Source organism: Spinacia oleracea, chromosome 2 (genome assembly GCF_020520425.1).
Source record: "Spinacia oleracea cultivar Varoflay chromosome 2, BTI_SOV_V1, whole genome shotgun sequence".
Lineage (NCBI taxonomy): Eukaryota > Viridiplantae > Streptophyta > Magnoliopsida > Caryophyllales > Amaranthaceae > Spinacia > Spinacia oleracea.
Genome location: NC_079488.1, coordinates 81,880,035 through 81,901,365, shown reverse-complemented (window position 1 = coordinate 81,901,365; position 21,331 = coordinate 81,880,035). Strand labels below are relative to the sequence as shown.

The window sequence follows — 21,331 nt, the reverse complement described above, 5'->3', positions numbered from 1 at the left end:
AATATGACTGAATTTTGCTCTCAAAAAGTCACTTTGAATACTTGAAACTCGTCCTTAAATTGTGAACCTAGGCCATATATTTATAGGGGTATGGAAAGGGAATTGAATCCTATTAGGATACTAATTAGCTTAATTAGAATTTTATTAAAACTCTTTTGAACTAATTCTATCTATTAGGATTAGGAATTAATCATTAAACGAATCCCATTAGATTTAGGATTTGTATCGAACACAAACGCACACGAGCACGAGCATGCCGCACAGCCCACGCAAGCCTTGCGGCCCACGCGAGCAGCGCAGCTCGCAGCCCATTCATGCGCGCGCGCCTTGGCCTTGTTGGGCATGGCCTTGCGCTGGGCATGGCGTGGCCTTGGCCGCGTTGTGTTGGCGCGCTTGGCTTGCTGGACGCGGGCCTGGCTTCGTGCTGGGCCTTCGTCTAGCAAGTCTCGTCCGATGCTAATTCGTACGACGCGCTTCCGATTAATTTTCCGATTCCGGAATTTATTTCCGATACGAACAATATTTAATATTTCCGATTCCGGAATTAATTTCCGTTTCGAACAAATATTTAATATTTCCGTTTACGGAATTATTTTCCGATTCCAATAATATTTCCGATTCCGACAATATTTCCGTTTTCGGCAATATTTCAGATTCCGACAATATTTCCATTTCCGATAATATTTTCCGATACGTACCATGTTTCCGTTTCCGGCAACATCTACGACTTGGATAATATTTATATTTCCGATACGATCCATATTTCCGTTTCCGGCAATATCATTGTTTCCGGAGTATTCATTGTTTGCCTTTGACGATCTTAACTCCCCCTGAAACCAAGATCCGTCGATTCCGAATATCCATAGATGGAGTATTTAATTCCATTAAATACTTGATTCGTTTACGTACTATTTGTGTGACCCTACGGGTTCAGTCAAGAGTAAGCTGTGGATTAATATCATTAATTCCACTTGAACTGAAGCGGCCTCTAGCTAGACATTCAGCTCACTTGATCTCACTGAATTATTAACTTGTTAATTAATACTGAACCGCATTTATTAGACTTAACATTAAATGCATACTTGGACCAAGGGCATTATTTCCTTCAGTCTCCCACTTGACCAAGGGCATTATTTCCTCCAGTCTCCCACTTGTCCTTAGGGACAAGTGTGCATTTCCTAATTCCTTTGTCACTCGATGCTTGCTCTTGAACATAAGGTAAGAGGTGTCATCCTTATTATGTTCAGAGGTGTTTCTCGGTTTCAGAGTTCAACTGATCAAATAAACAGATAATCATAGCCTATGATTCATCTGAGCACGGCCATGCATTTTACAGTTTCTAGCTCTCCGAGTGGCCTTGTACAACTTTTAGCATCTCATCCCGATTTATGGGACAACAATCCACTATTCATGATTACATAATTGAATCAACCGCATACCGGTTCCAAATTTGAGGAATGTTATGGTAAAACTTCGTTTGAAACGATGTGGTAGAAAGCAACGTGCGACTTGAAGGACTAAAACAAAACATTCCATTTCGTGTTCAACAGCGAAATGGAATGTTTTGTTTTAGTTATACATTCCATTTCGCTGTAATTTTAGTTATAAATTTTTGTTCAAATAATTGTCAACAAAAATTTTGTTATTGTTACAAGCTTGATAAATACACGAATCTAGAAATTCATTTCGGACAATTGAACCTTCTCGAATTGTTTCTTTTTAAGAACCAAAAAGGCCAATTAACGTAACTGAACCTAATAAAAACCACAAAAAATACATTTCATTTAAATATAAAAATCATAATCATCATTCACGACTTGAGCTTGCTCGTTTTTATTTCGTGCTGGAGCTGAAACTGATGGTGCTTTAAAGTTGCTTAAGAAAACGAGCTTTGCAACTCAAAGGATATACATATACTCCTTCATACGAAGATATGAAGATATACATCAACACGTCATTCACATCAAGCATAAAAGTACACCGTATTAGGTTTGAATGTTAGACTATAACTAAAACACCTAAGACATGGCCATATGCCCATACAACACTACCACCAAAGGCACCAATGACAATTACATAAATTTGGGCTAAAGTACCCCATTACCAAGGCCCCCCCTCAACACACACAATACATACTCTACCTACATTACTTAAACATTACCCTAAAATAGATGGGCTTTTTGGTCCACCCAATAAAAACCACAACTAAGTGAAGTATATAAAAAAAATAAAAAAACCATTTAAAAAATCATATTCGTTTCCAAAAATCATCATCATCCCAAATTGTAAAAGTTTAGCCAATTGGACTAGTTCCTAAAGAAAAAGAACCAAATAACCAACCATATCATATAAAATGGGTCCATATGACCAAAACCCATGACCCTAACAACATCCATGTCATGTGCCCCAAAATTGCTATTTTCTCTCTCCTCTTTCTTAACCTTATCAAGTTGTTGTTGTTGTTGTTATTGTGTTGATGTTCACCCCAAAACTAAAGTCCTTAATATTTCCCACCCCTCTAAAAAAAAAAGGTCCATTGGTCCGTCCGTCTTCTCCAACTATCCAATTCCCCAAGCCCATTATCACTTTCTCTCTCCTCCTCCTCCCATACTTTTTCTCTCTCCTCCAATTCTCCTTCTCCGGTTGCAAAACCCTAGATCTCTCACCGCCGTTGACGCCGCTGCTCTCCCCCTCCTTTCTCTCTATCATCCGTTGATTTGGTCCTCCGATCCGTTTCTGTGTTCTACCGGTTTCCAGATCGCCGAATTTGTAAGTATTCCTTCAACTCCAAACCCTAGATTTCAATTCAAATTCACCAGTTTATCAAGTTTATTCGCTTTAATTGTTGTTTTAAGTTTCATGATTTTAGCTCGGTTTTTGATATCGAGTAGCTGAATGACTGAAATTCCTTGTTTTTTGTTCTATATGATGTTGATGCTCACCTTGAATTTAGGCTTAATTTTCAATCTTGTTGACCATTTTTATTGAATTTATCTCATATCCGAGCTCATCTCTTTGTTTATGTTTTTACTCATGAATTTGAATTTTGGCTCCAATTTGTTTCATTGTTTTCATTATTTTGAATTTTGGTGGGATTGTTTTTGTTTCATTTGATTCTACTTTTCGTTCAATTTCATCTGGGCTTGTGTTATGTTAAGCTGTTAGTAAAAATTGAGTTTGATGTCAATTTCATCTGGAAAGAGCCCAAAAGAGGAGGAGTAGTTTTATAATTTGGTTGAAATTACAAAACTCACGAACCCTAAAAAAAGGGGGGTTCGATCTTAGTTTTATGATGGTTCAATAGCCCACAAAGTTTTGGGGCTGAACACACAATACCATAAAGTGTGAAAAGACAATTATGCCCCTGTTCCCATCTTTTTCTTCCCACCCTGTTGGGCTTACTTTTCTGGGCCTACTTTTTTTTTATTTTTTTTATTTTTTATATTTATAGCAAAAAGGATACGAAGTACTTCAATCGCGTGTTGTGTTAGGTGGCCCGTAGTTTAGGAGCTACAAACTAGGGAGATCAACTTCTCTTTCTTGTAACCCTTTTGTTTTGATCATAAAGTTGTTGACTTTTATTTTTATTTTTTGGGTCTTACGATTTGTGTGATGAGCCCAGTATTCGATTGCATTCCTCAAGCCTGTTGATCTACTTTCTTTTTAAGGTAATGAATGAATGAATGAATTCCTTCCCCACCCCTCCTATCCATTAGATTAATATTTCCTAGGACATCTACAATTTATTTTACTGTGGTTGAATTGTAAATAGTTGTTGGATTTAAACATGGCGGGTCTATTTCGGGCCTGAATTATTTCTTTTTTGTTTGCTCGCATTAATTGACCGATGATTTTTTTTATTAAAAGAGGTTTAAATTTTAATTTATTTTGTTAAGTATTTGCTGGTAGTTTGGTTTCACACATTGCCCCTATTCGGATGATGGTTGGTTAAGTGGTTAACTATTACGTGGGGACTTACTAAACTCTCTGTTTTTAGCCCTTTTTGTTGTTGTTTGAGGGGGGGGGGGGGGTGGTTGGTTGGTGGGGGAGGAGGAATAAAATTAGCTTTTGTCATGCATGTGTTAGAAGCTGCGTCAACAGTATGATTATTACTAGTGATAGCTTGATAGGCATTGGGTTAACATCCACTTTAAGTCAAATAGCTTTCTGCAATTGTGAGAAAGTGCATGTGTGGCAAATGAGTTTGGTGATGTGACTGATGTCCGAGTTATTGGTTGTGTTTGTGGAGCTTTAAAGTTCTACGTTGCTTGTGGGACGTCGTAATTATAGAAGTTCAGTGTGGATTACATGATACAAGTTACTGAGAAAAGGCATTATTCACTTCTGAAGTGTTATATCGTGTTTGGGAATTAGACCAATCAAAGAATATTAGAGGTTCATTTGTGAAGTGAAGTCAAATTGCACAAATTCTTAGGTTTTTGTGGTGCTTTGAGCATCTTCAGAGCTAATTTTTTTTTCTTTTGGAGATAAATTGTTATACGCTATCAGTTGCACTTGCAAAGAAAAGTAAAGGTTTAGTTTTGTGATTACCAGCACTTGGGGATCTTATATAGGGTGCGAAGGGTGGTTAAATTTGTATATTGAACCTTGATATCTATCAACAGCTTGACAATGTTGGTTTCGGTACATTCAGTTTGTTAATATATGCAAAGCTCTGATACTTCACTGCAGATTTTTTGTTCATAATATCTCATTTCAACATATTTTGCAGGTTCTGGCTTCATTTTCACCATGACGACCACTGATGAAAACAATGAACAGGCAGATTCACAACAGACTGATGTACAGACAAGAACTGATGATTCGGTGAAGGTAAAACCAGAGCGAGCTCAGCCTGAACCAGAGCGGGTGGATATGGAGGTGGCAAACTCACAGCCTGTTGGCGAACAAGTTGATCAACAGAGTGGTGGTAAACAGGCTGAGTCAGAACATCCTGAGCATACTGAGCTTCCTCAGCCTGAGCCACTCAGTGAAATGATGGATTCGGAACAAGCTGATGCACCAGCTACGGAGGCAGAGTATGAAAATTCTGAAGCAGAGCATCCTGTGATGGTGCCTAAAGAGGCAGAGAATGCAAAATCTCAAGCAGAGCATCAAGTGCCTACAGAGGCAGAGAATGCAAAATCTCAAGCAGAGCATCAAGTGCATACAGAGGCGGAGTATGCAAATTCTCAAGCAGAGCATCAAGTGCCTACAGAGGTGGAGTATGCAAATTCTCAAGCAGAGCATCAAGTGTCTACAGAGACGGAGTATGCAAATTCTCAAGCAGATCATCCTGTGATGGTGAAACCAGAACATGTTGCACCAGAGCCAATGCACATGGAAATGACAAACTTGCAGTCTGTGAGGGAACAATCTTTTCCGCATGCTTCTGGCGAAGAACATATGAGTACCGGGCTTGCTCATCCTGAGCCGCTTGGCGAGGAAGTTGTTTATCATCCAGCAGTCAGTATGGAGGATGGGCATCCACAATTTGTCAATTCAGGGCACTCAGTCAGTGCCGGGCATGTGCTTTCGCACCCGGTCACTCTAGAAATGGTTCATTCCCAGCCTGGCAGTGAAGACTTTACGTTTTCCCAGCCTCTTAGTTCTGATATTGTGCATTCACAACCTGTTACTTCTGAGGTTGTGCATTCCCAGCCACTCAGTGCAGAGCTTGCGCATTTGCAACACGGCAATCTAGAGCCAGTTCACTTTCAACCAGTTGGGGCAGAACATGTTGGTTCATATGCTCATGGAGGTGAACTTGTGAATTCCCTTGCTGTTGGCATGGAGCTGATTAATACACAGCCTCTCAGCACGGAGGTCCCTAATTCACAGCAAGAAACTCCTGAGACCCAGCCTAATAAGCGCCGGAAGAAGAAATCTATAGTCTGGGAGCACTTTACTATTGAAACTGTTGGTGTTGGCTGCAGGAGGGCCTACTGTAAAGTGTGCAAGCAGTCATTTGCATACAGTACTGGTTCTAAGGTTGCTGGGACAAGCCACCTGAAGCGTCATATCGCAAAAGGGACTTGTCCTGTTGTTCTGCGTCAGCAAGAGAAGAATCAGTTGTCCCCATATATGCCAAAGAGTGGCGGAACTGATGCGGCTACTGAACACCAACCAAAAAGGCGTTACAGGAGCTCTAGTTCACCGTATCTCATATTTGACCAGGATCGTTGCCGACATGAGATTGCTAAGATGATCATCATGCATGATTATCCACTTCACATGGTTGAACATCCAGGATTTGTTTCCTTTGTCCAGAATCTTCAGCCCCGTTTTGATATGGTGAGCTTCAACATTGTACAAGGGGATTGCGTAGCAATATTCTTGAGGGAGAAACAAAATCTTCAGAAGTTTATTGAGGGAATTCCAGGGCGAATATGCCTGACTTTGGATATGTGGACTTCCAGTCAATCAACTGGGTTTGTTTTTGTTACTGGGCAGTTCATTGATAATGATTGGAAGTTGCATCGGAGACTTCTTAATGTTGTGATGGAGCCCTTTCCGGAGTCAGATAGAGCACTCAGCCATGCTATTGGTACTTGTCTGTCTGACTGGGGCTTAGATCGCAAATTAGCCTCAATTACTTTTAACCAGCCAATAGGTGAAGCTGCACTTGAAAATCTAAGGGCCTTGCTTGCCGTAAAAAACCCAATGCTTCTTAATGGCCAGTTGTTGATCCGGAGTTGCATTGCTCGTACTTTGAGTAGCATGGCACAAGACGTAATATCTGCGAGCGAAGAAACCATCAAGAAGATCAGAACCAGTGTGAAATACGTGAAGACTTCAGAATCTCATGAAGAAAAGTTTCTTGAGTTGAAGCAACAGCTTCAGGTGCCATCTGAACAGAGTCTCTCTCTTGACAACGTGACAAAATGGAACACGACGTATGAAATGCTTGTTGCTGCTTCTGAGTTGAAGCAAGTATTTTCTTGCTTAGATACATGCGACCCTGATTACAAAGATGCCCCTTCCATGGATGATTGGAATCAAGTTGAGAACATCTGCATGTACCTTAAACTTGTGTATGATACCGCAAATTTGCTGTTGACAAAACCTACTCCGTCTTCAAATGTGTTCTTCCACGAGGTGTGGAAGATTCAGCTGGAGCTAGCCCGTGCTGCTGCAAGTGATGATCTGTTTGTAGCTGGGCTTGCTAAGCCATTGCAAGAAAAGTTTCACAAATATTGGAAGAGTTGTTGCCTGGTGTTAGCAGTAGCTGTAGCTATGGATCCTAGGTTTAAGATGAAACTTGTGGAGTTTAGTTTTACAAAAATCTTCATGGATGAAGCTCCAGTATACATCCGAGTAGTAGATGAGGGAATCCACGAGCTTTTCCACGAGTATGTGAGTCACCCTTGTCTTGAAGATGGTGGTAATGTAAAGAGAGAAGATGAAGAGGGAGGTATTCTAAACAGCAATGGACTTACAGACTTTGATATGTATATTATGGAGACTTCAAGCCAACAGATGAAATCAGAGTTGGATCAGTATTTGGAGGAGTCTCTGTTACCAAGGATTCAAGATTTCGATGTGTTAGGTTGGTGGAAACTGAACAAAATCAAATATCCAACCCTTTCAAAGATGGCACGGGACATCCTGACAGTTCCTCTATCAACTGTTAGTGCTGAATCTGTATTTGATTGTTCGTTCAAAGAGATGGACTCGTACAGGTGCTCATTGCGGCCTGAGACACTTGAAGCCCTGATATGCGCTAAGGATTGGTTGCAGCCAGATTCAACCAATATCTCAAAAGAACTAGTAGTCAAGATGGAACTTTGAGTTCCGACTGTTTCTAAATAAATCTTTGTATCATGTCGATGTGTAGGTAGGGGGTTTATTTCATTGCGCGTTATATTATTTTCTAGTCCAGATTGTGAAAATGATTCCTGACTCTTAGATAGTCTCATTGTAAGTCTTTAAGCAACAACTATTCTGTTATTTTTATTATATATACTCGTACTCCGCTTCGCAAGTAGATGTTTTTAGGGATTGCCTTAAAACTTGCATTTTATGTAAGGCAAGCTTCTGAAGTCTGAACTACGCCTATTATTTCCTAATTGGGTTTGCTTTGCTTAAAACAGGCCTTTTTTGTTAGCTTGGATTGCCCTGACTGTGTGCATCTAACATTGTGATTTCTTGATATGGACAATAATTTGCGATTTGTCAGTATTGTTTTTTTAGGAAAGGATAGCTTTTAAAAACATCATAGTTGCGGAGTACTCCATCTGTTTCTAGACGCACTTTCGGAAACGGAGTGAGTATTAAAATTGGCATGAACTTTTGCGTGAATCAATGCGAGGAAAGTTTGTTTTTTTTGGTGCAAATTAGCCACAAGGGCAATATAAATTACAAATGGGGACGGGGGGATTTGAACCTGAGACCTATTGTACACATGCCCTCAGTCTTAACCACTAGGCCAAGACATCATTGGTGCGAGGAAAGTTTGTTGCATGGACATTTCCCATTTCTATCATGCCATGACCTAAAAAGGTTCATGGATGGAACTTTTTTTTGCCATAATTTCCATCTTGATAAAAATTCATCATTGAAGTTTTTACAAATTCTAGTTAATTTGCATGTTGTTTGGCAATTATGCAGAGGCTTGAAATAAATTTGGGCATTGTGATAATTGGAGAACACAGTGTCTCCATTTCTTGCTATAGATTAACACTTGGAGTATTTTCTCGAAATTAAAGGTTACATTATTGTACGATGTCCTTAAAATCACCCTTGTTAAAAAATGTTATGCACATTCTCTACATTGTATATCTTTGGTGATTTCTTATGGCTATTTGGAAGTAGAGAATGTGTCTCTGGCTCCTTTCATGTACACGAGTTCTTTTCAATATACATGACCTTTAAAATGGGCTTCTAAGAGTTCAATATGAATGCTAGATCCATTATTTTAAGTGGTCCGTTTGCACGGCGTTTGAAACCACAAGGTTTTTTTTTTAATCTCCTTACGAATGGTTACAATCCTTTTATTTATTTCACGAGGGAGAATTATTAGGCATGGAACAAACTACCGCGGGAAACAACTATGAAGTATGTTTATTTTTTTATTAACTAAACGTGAATCGGAACGATTTACCAATGTATGGCTCTTTCAAAACTTGTTTCCTATTTTGTTTCGAAATGAAACTTAATTAGCAAACTATTGTCCACGTAAGCTCAGATAAATTTGATCATTTTAAAAACAAAAAAATCTCAAGAGATAAAACCACTATATGAGATAGTGGTTTTACCCAGCTCAGATAGCGATTTTACCACGGAAAAATAAGAGGAAAAAATATGTTAGGCGGTTTACACAAAAATACAATCCAATTTTAACTCTTCTTTCTTCCCACGCGTCGCCGTTCATTAGGAGACGCAGTGGTGCACAATCCTTATTGATGTAGGTACTAGATTTGACGTGGAGAGCCTATTTCCTATGAAATCACCCGTGGAGAGTCGAGACTCAAAGCTATTGTGTCAATTCCACGAAGACGTGGGCCATAGACCTGTCAAACGGGTCGGTCGGGTTGTAAAAAATTATTTTCGGGTTCAGGTTGAATCGGGTCGGTCACTTTCGGGTTCGGATTTAAAAATTCTTGATCAAGACCCAGAACTTTCTAGTTCGGGTTTACAAATGTTTGATCAAGACACAAATTTTCGGGTTCGAGTCGACCCAACGGGTTGAGAGATTTTAAAAACGCGCATTATATTTTAATTAATTTAGGTGATAAATATACAAAATATTGGCACAAATTAACAAATTTTCCTACACAAGATTATATTTAGTTAAATTCAACCATAAAATGGCGTATAATTCAAATTAAAATCATGTTACACACAACAATAGTAAAAACAACGTGTTTATTATAATTAAATTTTCTCATAATCTCATTTAATAATATAAATACAATGATTTTCAATCGGTCGGGTCCAAAACGGGTTCGATATGGTTTTGACCCATTACTTTTAGGGTTGCTCGGGTTCGGATAAATCGGGTTACGGGTCCCAAAATGTTCAGGACTCAGTATTTTCAGGTCGGGTTCGGGTCGGTTTTCGGGTCGCGTCGATTTTTTACAGGTATAGTGGGCCATGACACAAAGGATTGTAGAAGCTTAAAAGGGGCCTTGGATGGGTTAGCAGCAAAAGAGAATTCGAAGGGATACTTACAGGAAAATAGGCGCGGCACAGGTAAAAGCTTTTATATGAAAAAAATCCCCTACTTTTTCCATAGACGACAATCAAACCGACGGCGGGTAAGTAGTAGTAATAGAGGGCAGAAGGATTATGATAGACGGTTGGGGCAAGTGATGCTCTCAAGAAAATCACCTATGGATCATTTCCCAAAAGTTGAAATCTGCGAGTCCGACAGAGGGAAAATAGCTACTCCGCACGATGACCGGTTGGTTATTGAAGTAAAGATTTCAAATTTACGGGTCCGCCGGATATTGGTGGATACTGGAAGCTCATCTGACCGAGGGAAAATATCTATTTCTCACGATGACCCGTTGCTTAAGTCGCCTAGCCCATGACCCAAAAACAATTGAGAAAATCCATTATCCCATCATTGGTTTTGGTGGCAGCATCATTGACCCAGAAGGAGTGATTTCGTTGACGGTAAGGATAGGAGGGCGCGCAGCCGACAGAACATTGAATGTACAATTCCTAATAGTCGAGGATTTAAAGGCATACAATGGAATCATATGCGTCCAACACTGAAAAAAAACTAAGGTCATCGTGGTAACCCATCTCATGCTCTTAAAATATGTCTACGACAACGGGAACATTGGAACCATCCTTGGTGATCAGCAGCAGGCCCGAGATAGCTATCTAACTACACTCAACCCAACAACTTGGAAGAAAGACTTGGCAGAAACGGGCGTCGAAAGGAAGCATGAGGAGACGACCCTTCAAACTAAGGCACCCAGTACAGTGAATCTTACTTAAGACGCTGCTCCAATCAAGAATGAGAAAAGTGGCTAAAAGAGAACCACTGGTTGTAGGTACTTTTGTCCCCATTCCCGAAAGGGAAAGGTTCGATGATGAAAGCATAAATCTCCACGTGACAACGCATCTCCTATAAAATAAACGAATCTCAATTCCCCTTTTCATTTCACCCAAAACCTGCTATTTATGGAAACCTGCTAAAAATAGTAACTGCCGTAAAAGGTAGCTTCTAAAAGTGGCAAATCATAAAAGGATAGAAACCTGTCAGAATTAGGTGTTGCATTCCAACATAAATCCTAAATGAGATAGAAAACTGCGAGAATCCTGTTCCTAATATGATTCGGAAATAAGAGTTACGTATTAATTAAAATCCTAACGAGCCTAGAGTTCGTAACGGGCCCAGACGCATTCCGTCATAAAATTGATACGCGCTAAAAGACTCGATTAAGTCTCAAACTCTACGGATTTCAGGAATCCGAATCTGACTAAAGAAAACAGCCCAGACCCTATTTTCAACGCCTGGCTCTGGGCGCCGAAATCGGGGCGCTGAAAATACCTGGGTACGTGTTTTTTCCTAATTCTTTGTGGATTAGAACTCTGCAATTCTATCTTTCCACGAACTCTTCCCTATAAATAGACCCCTAAATTCGACGTAAAAGGAACACACACAGCACACAATTATATTCTGAGTATTGACTCCAACCCTTAGCCTAAGCCTCTCGCTGCGAAATTGTTCACCCGTTCTGTCGCAATCGATCCATAAATCGAACAGAACGTATCCTGTCCCATAATTTGAGATTCGTTAAATAAAAAGGAGAAATAGCAAAGTCAAAGTGGTTAGTTTTCTGAGAACCGTGACGCACCTCTCAAGGGTGCGTCGTAATGTGTCCCTTTTCGATGATTTAACTGCTTTCCTCGCCCTTTTTATGAACTGTTAAACTAACTAAATCTGATTGTTCTATCACGCCTAACAAATATAATATTTTTGGGAAATCGGATTATCATGCTAGGTCCCTTAATGCTATTTAAATCAGATAATCACGATCGAATTAGTATTATATGTTGCATATTGCTAAAATCAACTCAGATTAGTTTAATAGTTAACACATGTCCCTTCAATTATTTATGCTGAGCTAGTAAGGATATCCTGCCTCTGGAGTTATCGACGAGCGAAGTACTCCTCTCGGTAGTTACAGTCCCCCGAACCCTCAATCTCTACCTTGCGGGTGTATGTTGAGAGATCCCCACACCAGGGATCACAAGGGAACCTACGGCCGTTGTGGTCAAACATAATTGCACTCCCTTTATGTCACGATAACCGGGTTTTGTCAGTTTTTCTCATTGTCGTTAAAAAATGAATGGCGACTCCTATATTACTAGTCAATTGGGTGTAAACTCACAGGAAATCCAATTACACTTGATTGAATAAAAAGAATCGTCACACCCACGAGGGACGAGGTCACGCATTAGCCTCGCGCTTTTTCGACCCCCTCACAGTGGCGACTCCACTAGGGATAGTGAAGGAAATACTCGTGCTTGTAGGTAATCAAAATAGACGAAGGGTGAAACGATCCTACCCCGCGTTTATTTCCCCATCAAGTTGGGACGACCTGAAAATCAGCATATTAATGTGAACGGGCAGAACCGCATAACGAATCTCGGCTCCCTCAGGAGTTGGGACTAAGGATACCTTTTTCTGCCAATAGGGGGGTGCATACCGCATGTTTCCCACTTGGTACTTGTGCAGGTAGTACACCTATCCCGAACCCAATCGCTCGCCCATTAGGTCCCTCTCGCCTGCATGCCCCTTTGGCTTGCACTTGCGGGTTGGCCTCTTGGGCGAAATTCGTTTGTTGAAGACACTACCTCGACCGGGGCATGTGTTGGATCTACGATAGAAGCGGTACCAAGCCAGGCGCAAATAAACTACCCATAGGAGCCTATCATAAACTATGTGACATGTTTAACTTTCAAATCCATGTTTGTAATGTAGTTATGTGTAGCGAAATATGTGATTGTGTGTGACAAACTATCCCGGAAAACCAACGACCTTAAAAATTGCCCAAATGTTCATAGACTAATTTGCCAAAGAGTTATACCAAAACACGTGTTCCGCAAGCCCGAATGATCGCCACAAAAATATGCGACGCTCGGGACGGCCTGTAACGAATCCCACAAACGTTGTTACGCGTAAAGGACGTTATTAGGCAAGCACGCAAATCGAAGTCGCATAAACAGAAGACAGAAAACGAGAACCAGCCAGGGACGCATTTTCAACGCCCCTGGCTGGGCGCCAGAATTTCTCACGCCCCTCGCTGGGCGCTGAAGTTGCTGCTTGGCCTTCTGGTCAAGCGCAGCAGCCTCGGTACCCGCGCGAACGGAAAATACGTAGCACGAAAAATGTTCGTAAAAAAGAATTGCTACGAGGGCGTAAGAAAAGCACTCGATTTCAAAAGCGACTCATAAAAAAATAATAACTCTTTGTGTCGTTGTTAGGCCTCCTACGACGACAATACCCGGCACCAAAACCGAACGTGCTAATAACTATGAATGTCACACGGGCAAGTGTTTCGAAAATCCAAAGAATGACCAAAATAAAAAAAAACCCAAAAAGTGTACCGACAAAAGAAAGAGTGAAAAACCAATTTAGAGAGTCGAAGTCTAGACTAAGTAATGCTTGAAACTTTGGGAACCTAAACTTTAGCTTATCTTATGCCTAGGACTGGTCCTGCCACTTGGTGCCGATCAGGGAATCAACGGTTAGTGCGTCTCGAAGATACATCGCCAACACCAGGTTTAGTGACTCCAAGCTCCGTCAGTCATCCCTCATTTCAAGGATCTCCGCTTCCCCAACCTCGATTCGCACCTTCAAACATGTCCATCGAAGATTTGCAAGAGCAGATGGCTCAAATGACCCGACTCATGGGCCAACTAAAAATGGAAAATGAAGCTTTAGCGGCTGCGCAACCCAAAAATGACCTCGATAACGAGAAGAGGATTGAAAAAATGGTCCTACAGCAAACCATGGGGAGCAAATACTTCTCCCTCGATCCTGAAACTTTTCCTGGCAAACTACCAGAAAAGTTCAGTTCATCTGACTTACCAAAGTTCAGGGCCACGGACAACCCCCGTGATCATCTACTGAGCTTTGTGAATGCCATGAACTTGAAAGGCGTGGACAAGTCCATGTACTTACCTGCCTTTCCTTTGTCCTTGGAACCTGTGCCGCTCAAATGGTACTATCACCAGGACCCTAAGCTCTTCCCCACTTGGGAAGACTTTGTCAATGTCTTCATCAAGCAATACTCGTCGAACATGGATTTCCAAGTCACCATGCGTGAGCTGGAAGTTCTTTTCCAAAAGAAAAACGAGGGTTTCACGACCTACTTTGCTAGATGGAGGGACCAGGCGGCCTAGCTAATCAATAGGCCTCCCGAAACAGAATTGGTCCAAAAATTCATTGACAACCTGGACCCGGCTTACAGACAACACCTTAGGTACCTGGGACTTGACACTTTCAAAAGAGTTTACGATGTGGGAATAAAGATCGAGGACGACCTCGCCAAAACCATACAAAGAAAACCCACATATAAGAACAACACCTATAATCGGGGTAACACATCCCAAGCCCAAGAAGTCCATGCTGTAGAAGAGACTCCCGCCCGAAGAAACCCTGGAAGATGGGTCCGAGACCGAAAGTTTGCCCCACTCGGGTCGACTTTGGTACAAGCCTTTGAAAGACTAACCAATCAAGGAAAGTTGAGACCTATAGGCCCCACCCGTGACCCTCCTGTCAAAAGCAAATATTGGGTCGAAGGTACTTACTGCAAATTCCATCAAGGAAATGGGCATGACACTGAAAACTGCTGGAATCTAAAACATACGATCCAGGACATGATAGAGGATGAAGTGATACCTCTCCCTAACGTTGGCAAACCCAACAACAACAAGAGCCCACTCGGCTCTTGTCACATCTCTCTCGACCAACCAGAGAATTTCAACCCCACGGTGTATATTACACCTCAAGGTGCACCACTCGCTGTGGTCCCTATGGATCGAATCGAGAGGGAAGTGTGCGGTGTATGGAATGATGATGATGAAGATATTTACCTATCTCAAGTGTCGGGCCAGGACCTCTTCACGGAAACTTGGCCCGGGTATGCTCTCATTGACACCACCCCTCAGGAGCCCGAGGTCGACAACCTCACCCGATCCGGAAGAATATACCAACCGGATATTCATCCACCTCCTATGGACGACATCCCGGTTAGACAAGCTCCTGAGAATGGACGGCACGCCACCGTCGCGGAAGTCATTGAAAATCCTCTCCTGAATCAACTAAAAAGAACCAAGGCCGAGATTACCATCTGGGATCTTATGTGTACTTCAAAGGAACATCGCGAAAAGCTTATTCGCTCACTTGACCTCATCTCAGTACCTACAGATATCACACCTGACTCATTGGTTAGCCATGTCACGAGAGATGCCGGAGAAAAGGCCATAGTTTTCACTGATAAAGACTTACCCAAAGAGGGGGGTGCTCACAATAAAGCCCTTTACCTAGTGGTTGGATGTAAAGGACAAAACATCCCCCTAGCGCTCGTAGATAATGGTTCGGCGGTTAATGTCTACCCATTGCGAACCGCCCATTGCTTGGGGCTAGGAAACGATGACTTCCAAACCTCCACGCAAGGGGTACGAGCTTATGATAACTCCCGAAGGCCTGTATTGGGAAAAATCAACCTTACCATACAAACCGGGCCTGTGGCACGCACCACGGAGTTTCAAATAATCGACATCAAGCCCACTTTCAACCTCCTCTTGGGGCGACCTTGGCTCCATGACTTAGGAGGTGTGGCTTCTACCTTGCACCAAATGGTTAAACTTAACCATAACGGGGTAATACTAGAAATCCGCGCCCCTCCTCTCGACGTCAGTTGCACTATGGTTGGAACGGCCGAAACTGCAGACGACCTTTACGGGTTTCAAATGGAAGAAACAATCCAGTTCATCGAAGATTATGACCCAGCATTCCTAGACCCGCATGCATCCCGAGTCATCCCTAGAATGCTGTTAGCTCAAGGTTATTTCCCAGGAACCCCATTGGGCATAAGGAAGAAGGAATACACATTCCATCCTTTTCCCGACAAATCTACTCCCTTTGGCTTAGGTTATGAACCAACGGAGGAAGATATTGCTGACCGCCTGTCTAGGCTACGCCTTAACAAAGCCAAACAAACCACCCTCCTTCCCCCATATCAAAGGACCCTTAACGGGATGTTCGTTCGGGAAGGAGAAGAACACCCATGCTGTGATTTCCCTGAACCCTTCGTTCAGGATGGCTTAATAAAACCCGGATTTGAAATTTTCCATGACTGCCACACCTTGGATGAGGCACCCCACCTCACCAAGACTAAAACAGCTGAATTATTGGACAACCAGGCTCTATGGACATTGTTTAACGAATCGAGGCCTATGGAGAACGAGACTGTGATGACTACCCTAGCTTTACAAGATGAAGGTTTCGATCCAACCCGGTTAATCTCTCCTGCATCAACACTAGAAGAGGTCGAGAACGGATGGGTAAAGACATATCAGTGGGTCAATGCAAAAGGAATGGAATTCAAGATGAGTACCGGTGAAGGACCGAAGTTTTATGAGACTAAACCCCAGGCTTGAGCCACATAGAGCACCATTAGCAAAAAGCGCCTAGTAGTTCTTTAGATTGATAGGAAAAAAAAATAATAGAGACTTTAGATGGTCCTAAGGCCCCTTAGAATATGGGTCAGTTTTATTTCAGTGTGTTTTCCTTACTTTCCGAATCAATAAAGGCGTAATATTTCTCCTAAAATTTTTATTCTAACACTAAATAAACACCAAATGTACTTGCAAAATACAAAAATAAAAAGGCGGCCCACTTCAGGCCCAACAAACAAAGCCCACTCGGTTTTGAAATAGTGCCATGGGAACCAATTCCCGAAACCCACAAAATAAACCACACTATCCCATTCATATCCCCAAAACCTAAAAAGCCAAACCAGTGTCATCATAAGAGTCAATCCATGCAACCCAGAATCAAAGGAAATCAAAATCCAAAACAATGCAAATGTTACCAAAAAAACAGATTCATAAAACATAGATTCCATCATACCCTTCACTAACAACACCTCAAAAACCTACACAAAGATCTTCATAACTTCCGCACCCTAACCCCATTTTCAAAACTGTTTCGAGTCACGAATAGAAAAATTGATTCGGACAAAAACGCATTTCACGCTAACAGTCAAAAAAGCCTCCAAAGTAGCCTCAAAATTGGCCTTTAAATACGAGCAAAATATCAAGGCACAAAAAGAAAAAAAAAGAGAAATGCAAGAACATGTGAAGCAAAGCGTCAAAAATCGACCACCCAAGTCATTTTCAGCGCCCAGGACTAGGCGCCGAAATTTCTGACGCCCCAGCCTGGGCGTTGAAACTCTCTGCCTGACAAAAAATTTTCTTTTTAGAAAGTGCTCGTCATTTTATCCGCACACAACGGAAAAATAACGAACACTTGGGGGGTATAGTACGTATCCAAGTATCCAAATAGGCTTACCAACCGAGAATATAGCCATACAAATTAGTCGGATTTCGAGTTTCATATTTTACGCAACTTATGGCAAAAAAAAAAACGGCAGATGAAAATAATGATAATACTTCACTCATTTGACCGACTAAGTAATATGTTTCCACCTCAGGGCATATCTACCAAAATCCGGCATACTAGAACTTATCCTAAAGCTAGAACTACGCGCGACCTGATTCTGACAAGATACGTAGGCAATCCTTACCAAGGATTCGGTCCAAATAAAAAAACGAATATTCTTTGTGCAAAAAGTGTTAGACAATAAAATACATAAAAAGGAGAAACAAAAATAAATGAAAATGAAAACTAAAAATACGCCTTTATTAAAATATAATAAGAAGGAAAACAGAGTGCTAAAAATAAAAACAAACACGACTGAAATAAATGGAGGGCACCTACACCCTAGCAAGAACTACACTACTCTAGTTCTTCTAGATCATCAAATAAAGTCTTGTAGAGGGCAATATTCGCAGGATCCACCCCCACAGTCTTATGCGCTGCCCCAATGTCAATCTCCATAAGAACCGGCTCCTGGACACTAACTTCCAAAGATGCCAAGGCTTCAGAAATATTCTCAGTTATAGCCCGCTCATCCTTGAGGGCACAGGCAATGGTGGGAGAAGGATTATTATCATCAACTAGACTAGCCACTGTTTCCACAGGCGGCTGAGCCTTCCTAACCCATACATTGTTCCGGCGACGATCTCCGCGAGAGCTTGCATTTCTTTTAACAACAGCAGGCCCCTTCATGTTAGGCATCTTTTTAGGCCTGAAACTGGAACGGGGAGGAACTTCCTTTCACTTTCGATCAGGACGAGCTTTCACAGTCTTAATACTATAGGTACGAGGTTTGGCAGAATCAGGACCCTCATACTTAACACGAATACGAGGTATCAAAAGCTCAGCCGGCTCCCCATCACGAGCCTCGGTCCTCACATCTTTGTCATCGGAGCTCATTCACAACTTGTAGTTTTCAGAAAGACCCACAAAGCCATTTGTAGCTACGGCCCAACGCGGGAGACCATCATAATACTTAGCCCACGCTAAGACCCGTGTTTGTGAAAAGGCCGCTACCTTAGGTGGTACCGTATCAGAAAAGGGGATAGTCTGCCTTAAACCATATTGACGCATGACTCGGTAAGGGAAAATATAAATGGGACGAGATAGCCCCAACAAAGAAACATAAACCGATACATCAGAACCCCCTGTCATAGTAGTCAAACCCCACCATGGTACCACCCACTTAATAGAACAAATGCCATAAGTAAAAAAGGAGGTCCATTCGGCCTCGTCCTGGCCTTGGTGCAGGTATTTTCGGTTACCCAAGGCTATAGGGCGATAATGTTTAGGATCGGAAGGAGCTTCCAAAAGTCTAAGCCGTTCCGCAAGCCAAATCTGCAAAAACAGGTACGATCGAATCAAAAGAATGAAAAAAATGGTCCCTGGGGCGCAGTTTCAACGCCCAGGACCAGGCGCTGAAAACTCCAGCGCCCAGCACTGGGCGCTGAAACTCAGCCCCAAGAAAAAAAAAAAAAAAAATAATAATAAAAAAAATATATGCAAAAGGGACGTATACGTGCGCAAGGAAAAATCGATCACCTGCAGTAATAGGGGGCTTCCCTTAAAATGTTCGGATTTGGCATCCTTCTTCAACTCATCCGCACTTAGCAAAGTCTCGGCAACAACCAACGGCATGATAGAATAGCAACTTTCCATCTGGCTAATCAAGGGGATCAACCTTATGTCACCGAACTCACCATTGTTATTCGATAGCAAATAATGATTCAACAAGCAAAATACAAGGGCTCGAATATTCAATTTCTGTCCGGTCATATTCTTACTAGGCCTAAAGTGATGTTTTACAAGTTTTGCCAAATTAACCTTATCAACTACAACAATTTCAGCAAACATGTTATCATCTAGCCCTAGGAAAGCCCTTATGGTTGTTTTACCCTCTTCAATAGTGCCAGGGGTAACAGGAGTAGCATTAGTAGGATAACCAAGGATCGCAGCAAATTCATCGGGCAAAGGACATATTTCGTTGCCCCGAAAGGCAAAAACATGATGATCGGAGTCCCAAAAGCTTAGGGCAGCATGCAGAAAGTTATAATCAATATTAATTTGTTGTAAGCCTAAAAGTGCCTCTAAGTGGTATTCTTTTAACAAAGCTTTTTCTGTGGGAGTAAGGGCCCGTAGCCAACGCCTAACAGTCCGTTGGAGTGAGAAAGTAGGGATCGACATGGCAAAAGCAATGAATAAATAAAGCACAACAAAAAGAAAAGAAAGAATTTGAGAGTAGTAGAAAATAGGGACGTATCTAGCCCCTATATATAGCTGAACGCACCCAATGACATCCCGATCCCATTCGGAAACGTGTTAGGAAATCCGAAAGTCAAATATTACCAGGAAAAGACTTTCAGCGCCCACGGCTGGGCACCGAAATGTTTAACGCCTGGCCTTGGGCGCTGAAAATGCAGCCCAAGGCCCAGATTTCACAAAACACGGAACAGGAAAGGACTTAAGACCGTGTTGCTAAACACAAGGCCCTATTGCAAGTAGGATCAAGCCCAAAGCACCTTTAGCTCCCAAATAAGCAAAAAAAAATAAACATTAAAAACTTGGTCGAAACCTAGACTCGTCTCAGAAAATGCTTATGTACACTTTTCAAAAAAACAAGTTAAATATCATGGTCATTCTTCGAAACACCAAAAATGTGTATCGTTAAGTCGTTGGTTTTCCAAATAAAAAATGTTTGTCAGTCAAAGGATTAATCCGGGCCAAGCTAAAACCGGATGTCGCCTGAAAACTAAAGTCGCACTCCACGGCTTCGCTAAAGTAGCACACTACTATAAAAGGTCGCTCGCACATACGAGCATGACCCCAAACATGATTGCAAGATGCGAAAAACGACCGACGAGCCCCAGTGCTTGGGGGGTCGCGAAAAATAGACTCCAACAAGGAGCGCACGATCAAAATCATATTCCCGACTGCGCCATACACCATATCATGTTTGGATATCAAAAAAAACAACAGGTTCGACCTCATCGAAAGGCTGTCATTGACACTTGTGCACGGTCCTCTGATCGAAGACCAAGTCGAGCCGTAAAGACTAGCTCAAAATCACGTAAGCAGACGGTCGCAAGACAAAGGTCCGTCTGAACACGTTGTCAGCCCACATTCAGGTTACAACTAAATTCGAGCATCCCTCGAAAGAATTCGCTCTTGCAAGAATGAATAAAAAGAAATTCTCAAAAGAAATCACAAAGAACCAAAGAAATAGGAACTTGCCCATCTTCAGTCGGCAAGATCGCGTCACCAACCGCGCGAGTTCCCAAATCAAAAAAACGAATTCAGGGAAGTCCACCCTTAGCGGACAGGGCTCGCCCACCCTCAGCGGCGGGGTCTGCGTCACTAGCCGCGCAGGTCCTCAGTTTTCGAAAAATAAAGTCTTCAAAAATTAAAACAGGCTCGCCATCTTCAGCCGGCGGGGTCTACGTCACAAACCACGTAGGTCCTTATTTTCAAAAAAGCAAAACAAATTTCAAAATAGATTCGCCCACTTCTATCGGACGGGGTGTCCACCCTTAGCGGACAGGTTCGCCATCTTTAGCCAGCGGGGTCTACGTCACAAACCGCGTAGGTCCTTATTTACTTGATTCAAAAACAGATTCGTCCACTTCTATCGGACGGGGTGTCCACCCTTAGCGGACAGGCTCGCCATCTTTAGCCGGCGGGGTCTGCATCACTAACCGTGCAGGT

General features: G+C 42.0%; 1 protein-coding gene across 2 annotated transcripts; it reads left to right on the top strand.

The window, feature by feature from the left end:
• The first annotated feature begins 2,255 nt into the window (after nt 1-2,255).
• On the top strand, nt 2,256-7,971 carry LOC110802625 (zinc finger BED domain-containing protein DAYSLEEPER). Of its 2 annotated transcripts, none has more exons than XM_022008065.2 (2): nt 2,256-2,769; nt 4,733-7,971. In XM_022008065.2, exon 2 carries the CDS (start codon nt 4,753-4,755, stop codon nt 7,789-7,791), a length of 3,039 nt encoding a protein of 1,012 aa, XP_021863757.2. In that variant the 5' UTR covers nt 2,256-2,769; nt 4,733-4,752; the 3' UTR covers nt 7,792-7,971. The 2 variants fall into 2 exon arrangements, with proteins under 2 accessions (XP_021863757.2, XP_021863758.2); XM_022008066.2 differs by lacking the exon at nt 2,256-2,769 and adding an exon at nt 3,479-3,668.
• Nucleotides 7,972-21,331: the final 13,360 nt, after the last annotated feature.

Coding starts and splice junctions, on each gene's coding strand:
- LOC110802625 (XM_022008065.2), top strand. CDS start 4,753: ATGACGACCACTGATGAAAACAATGAACAGGCAGATTCACAACAGACT.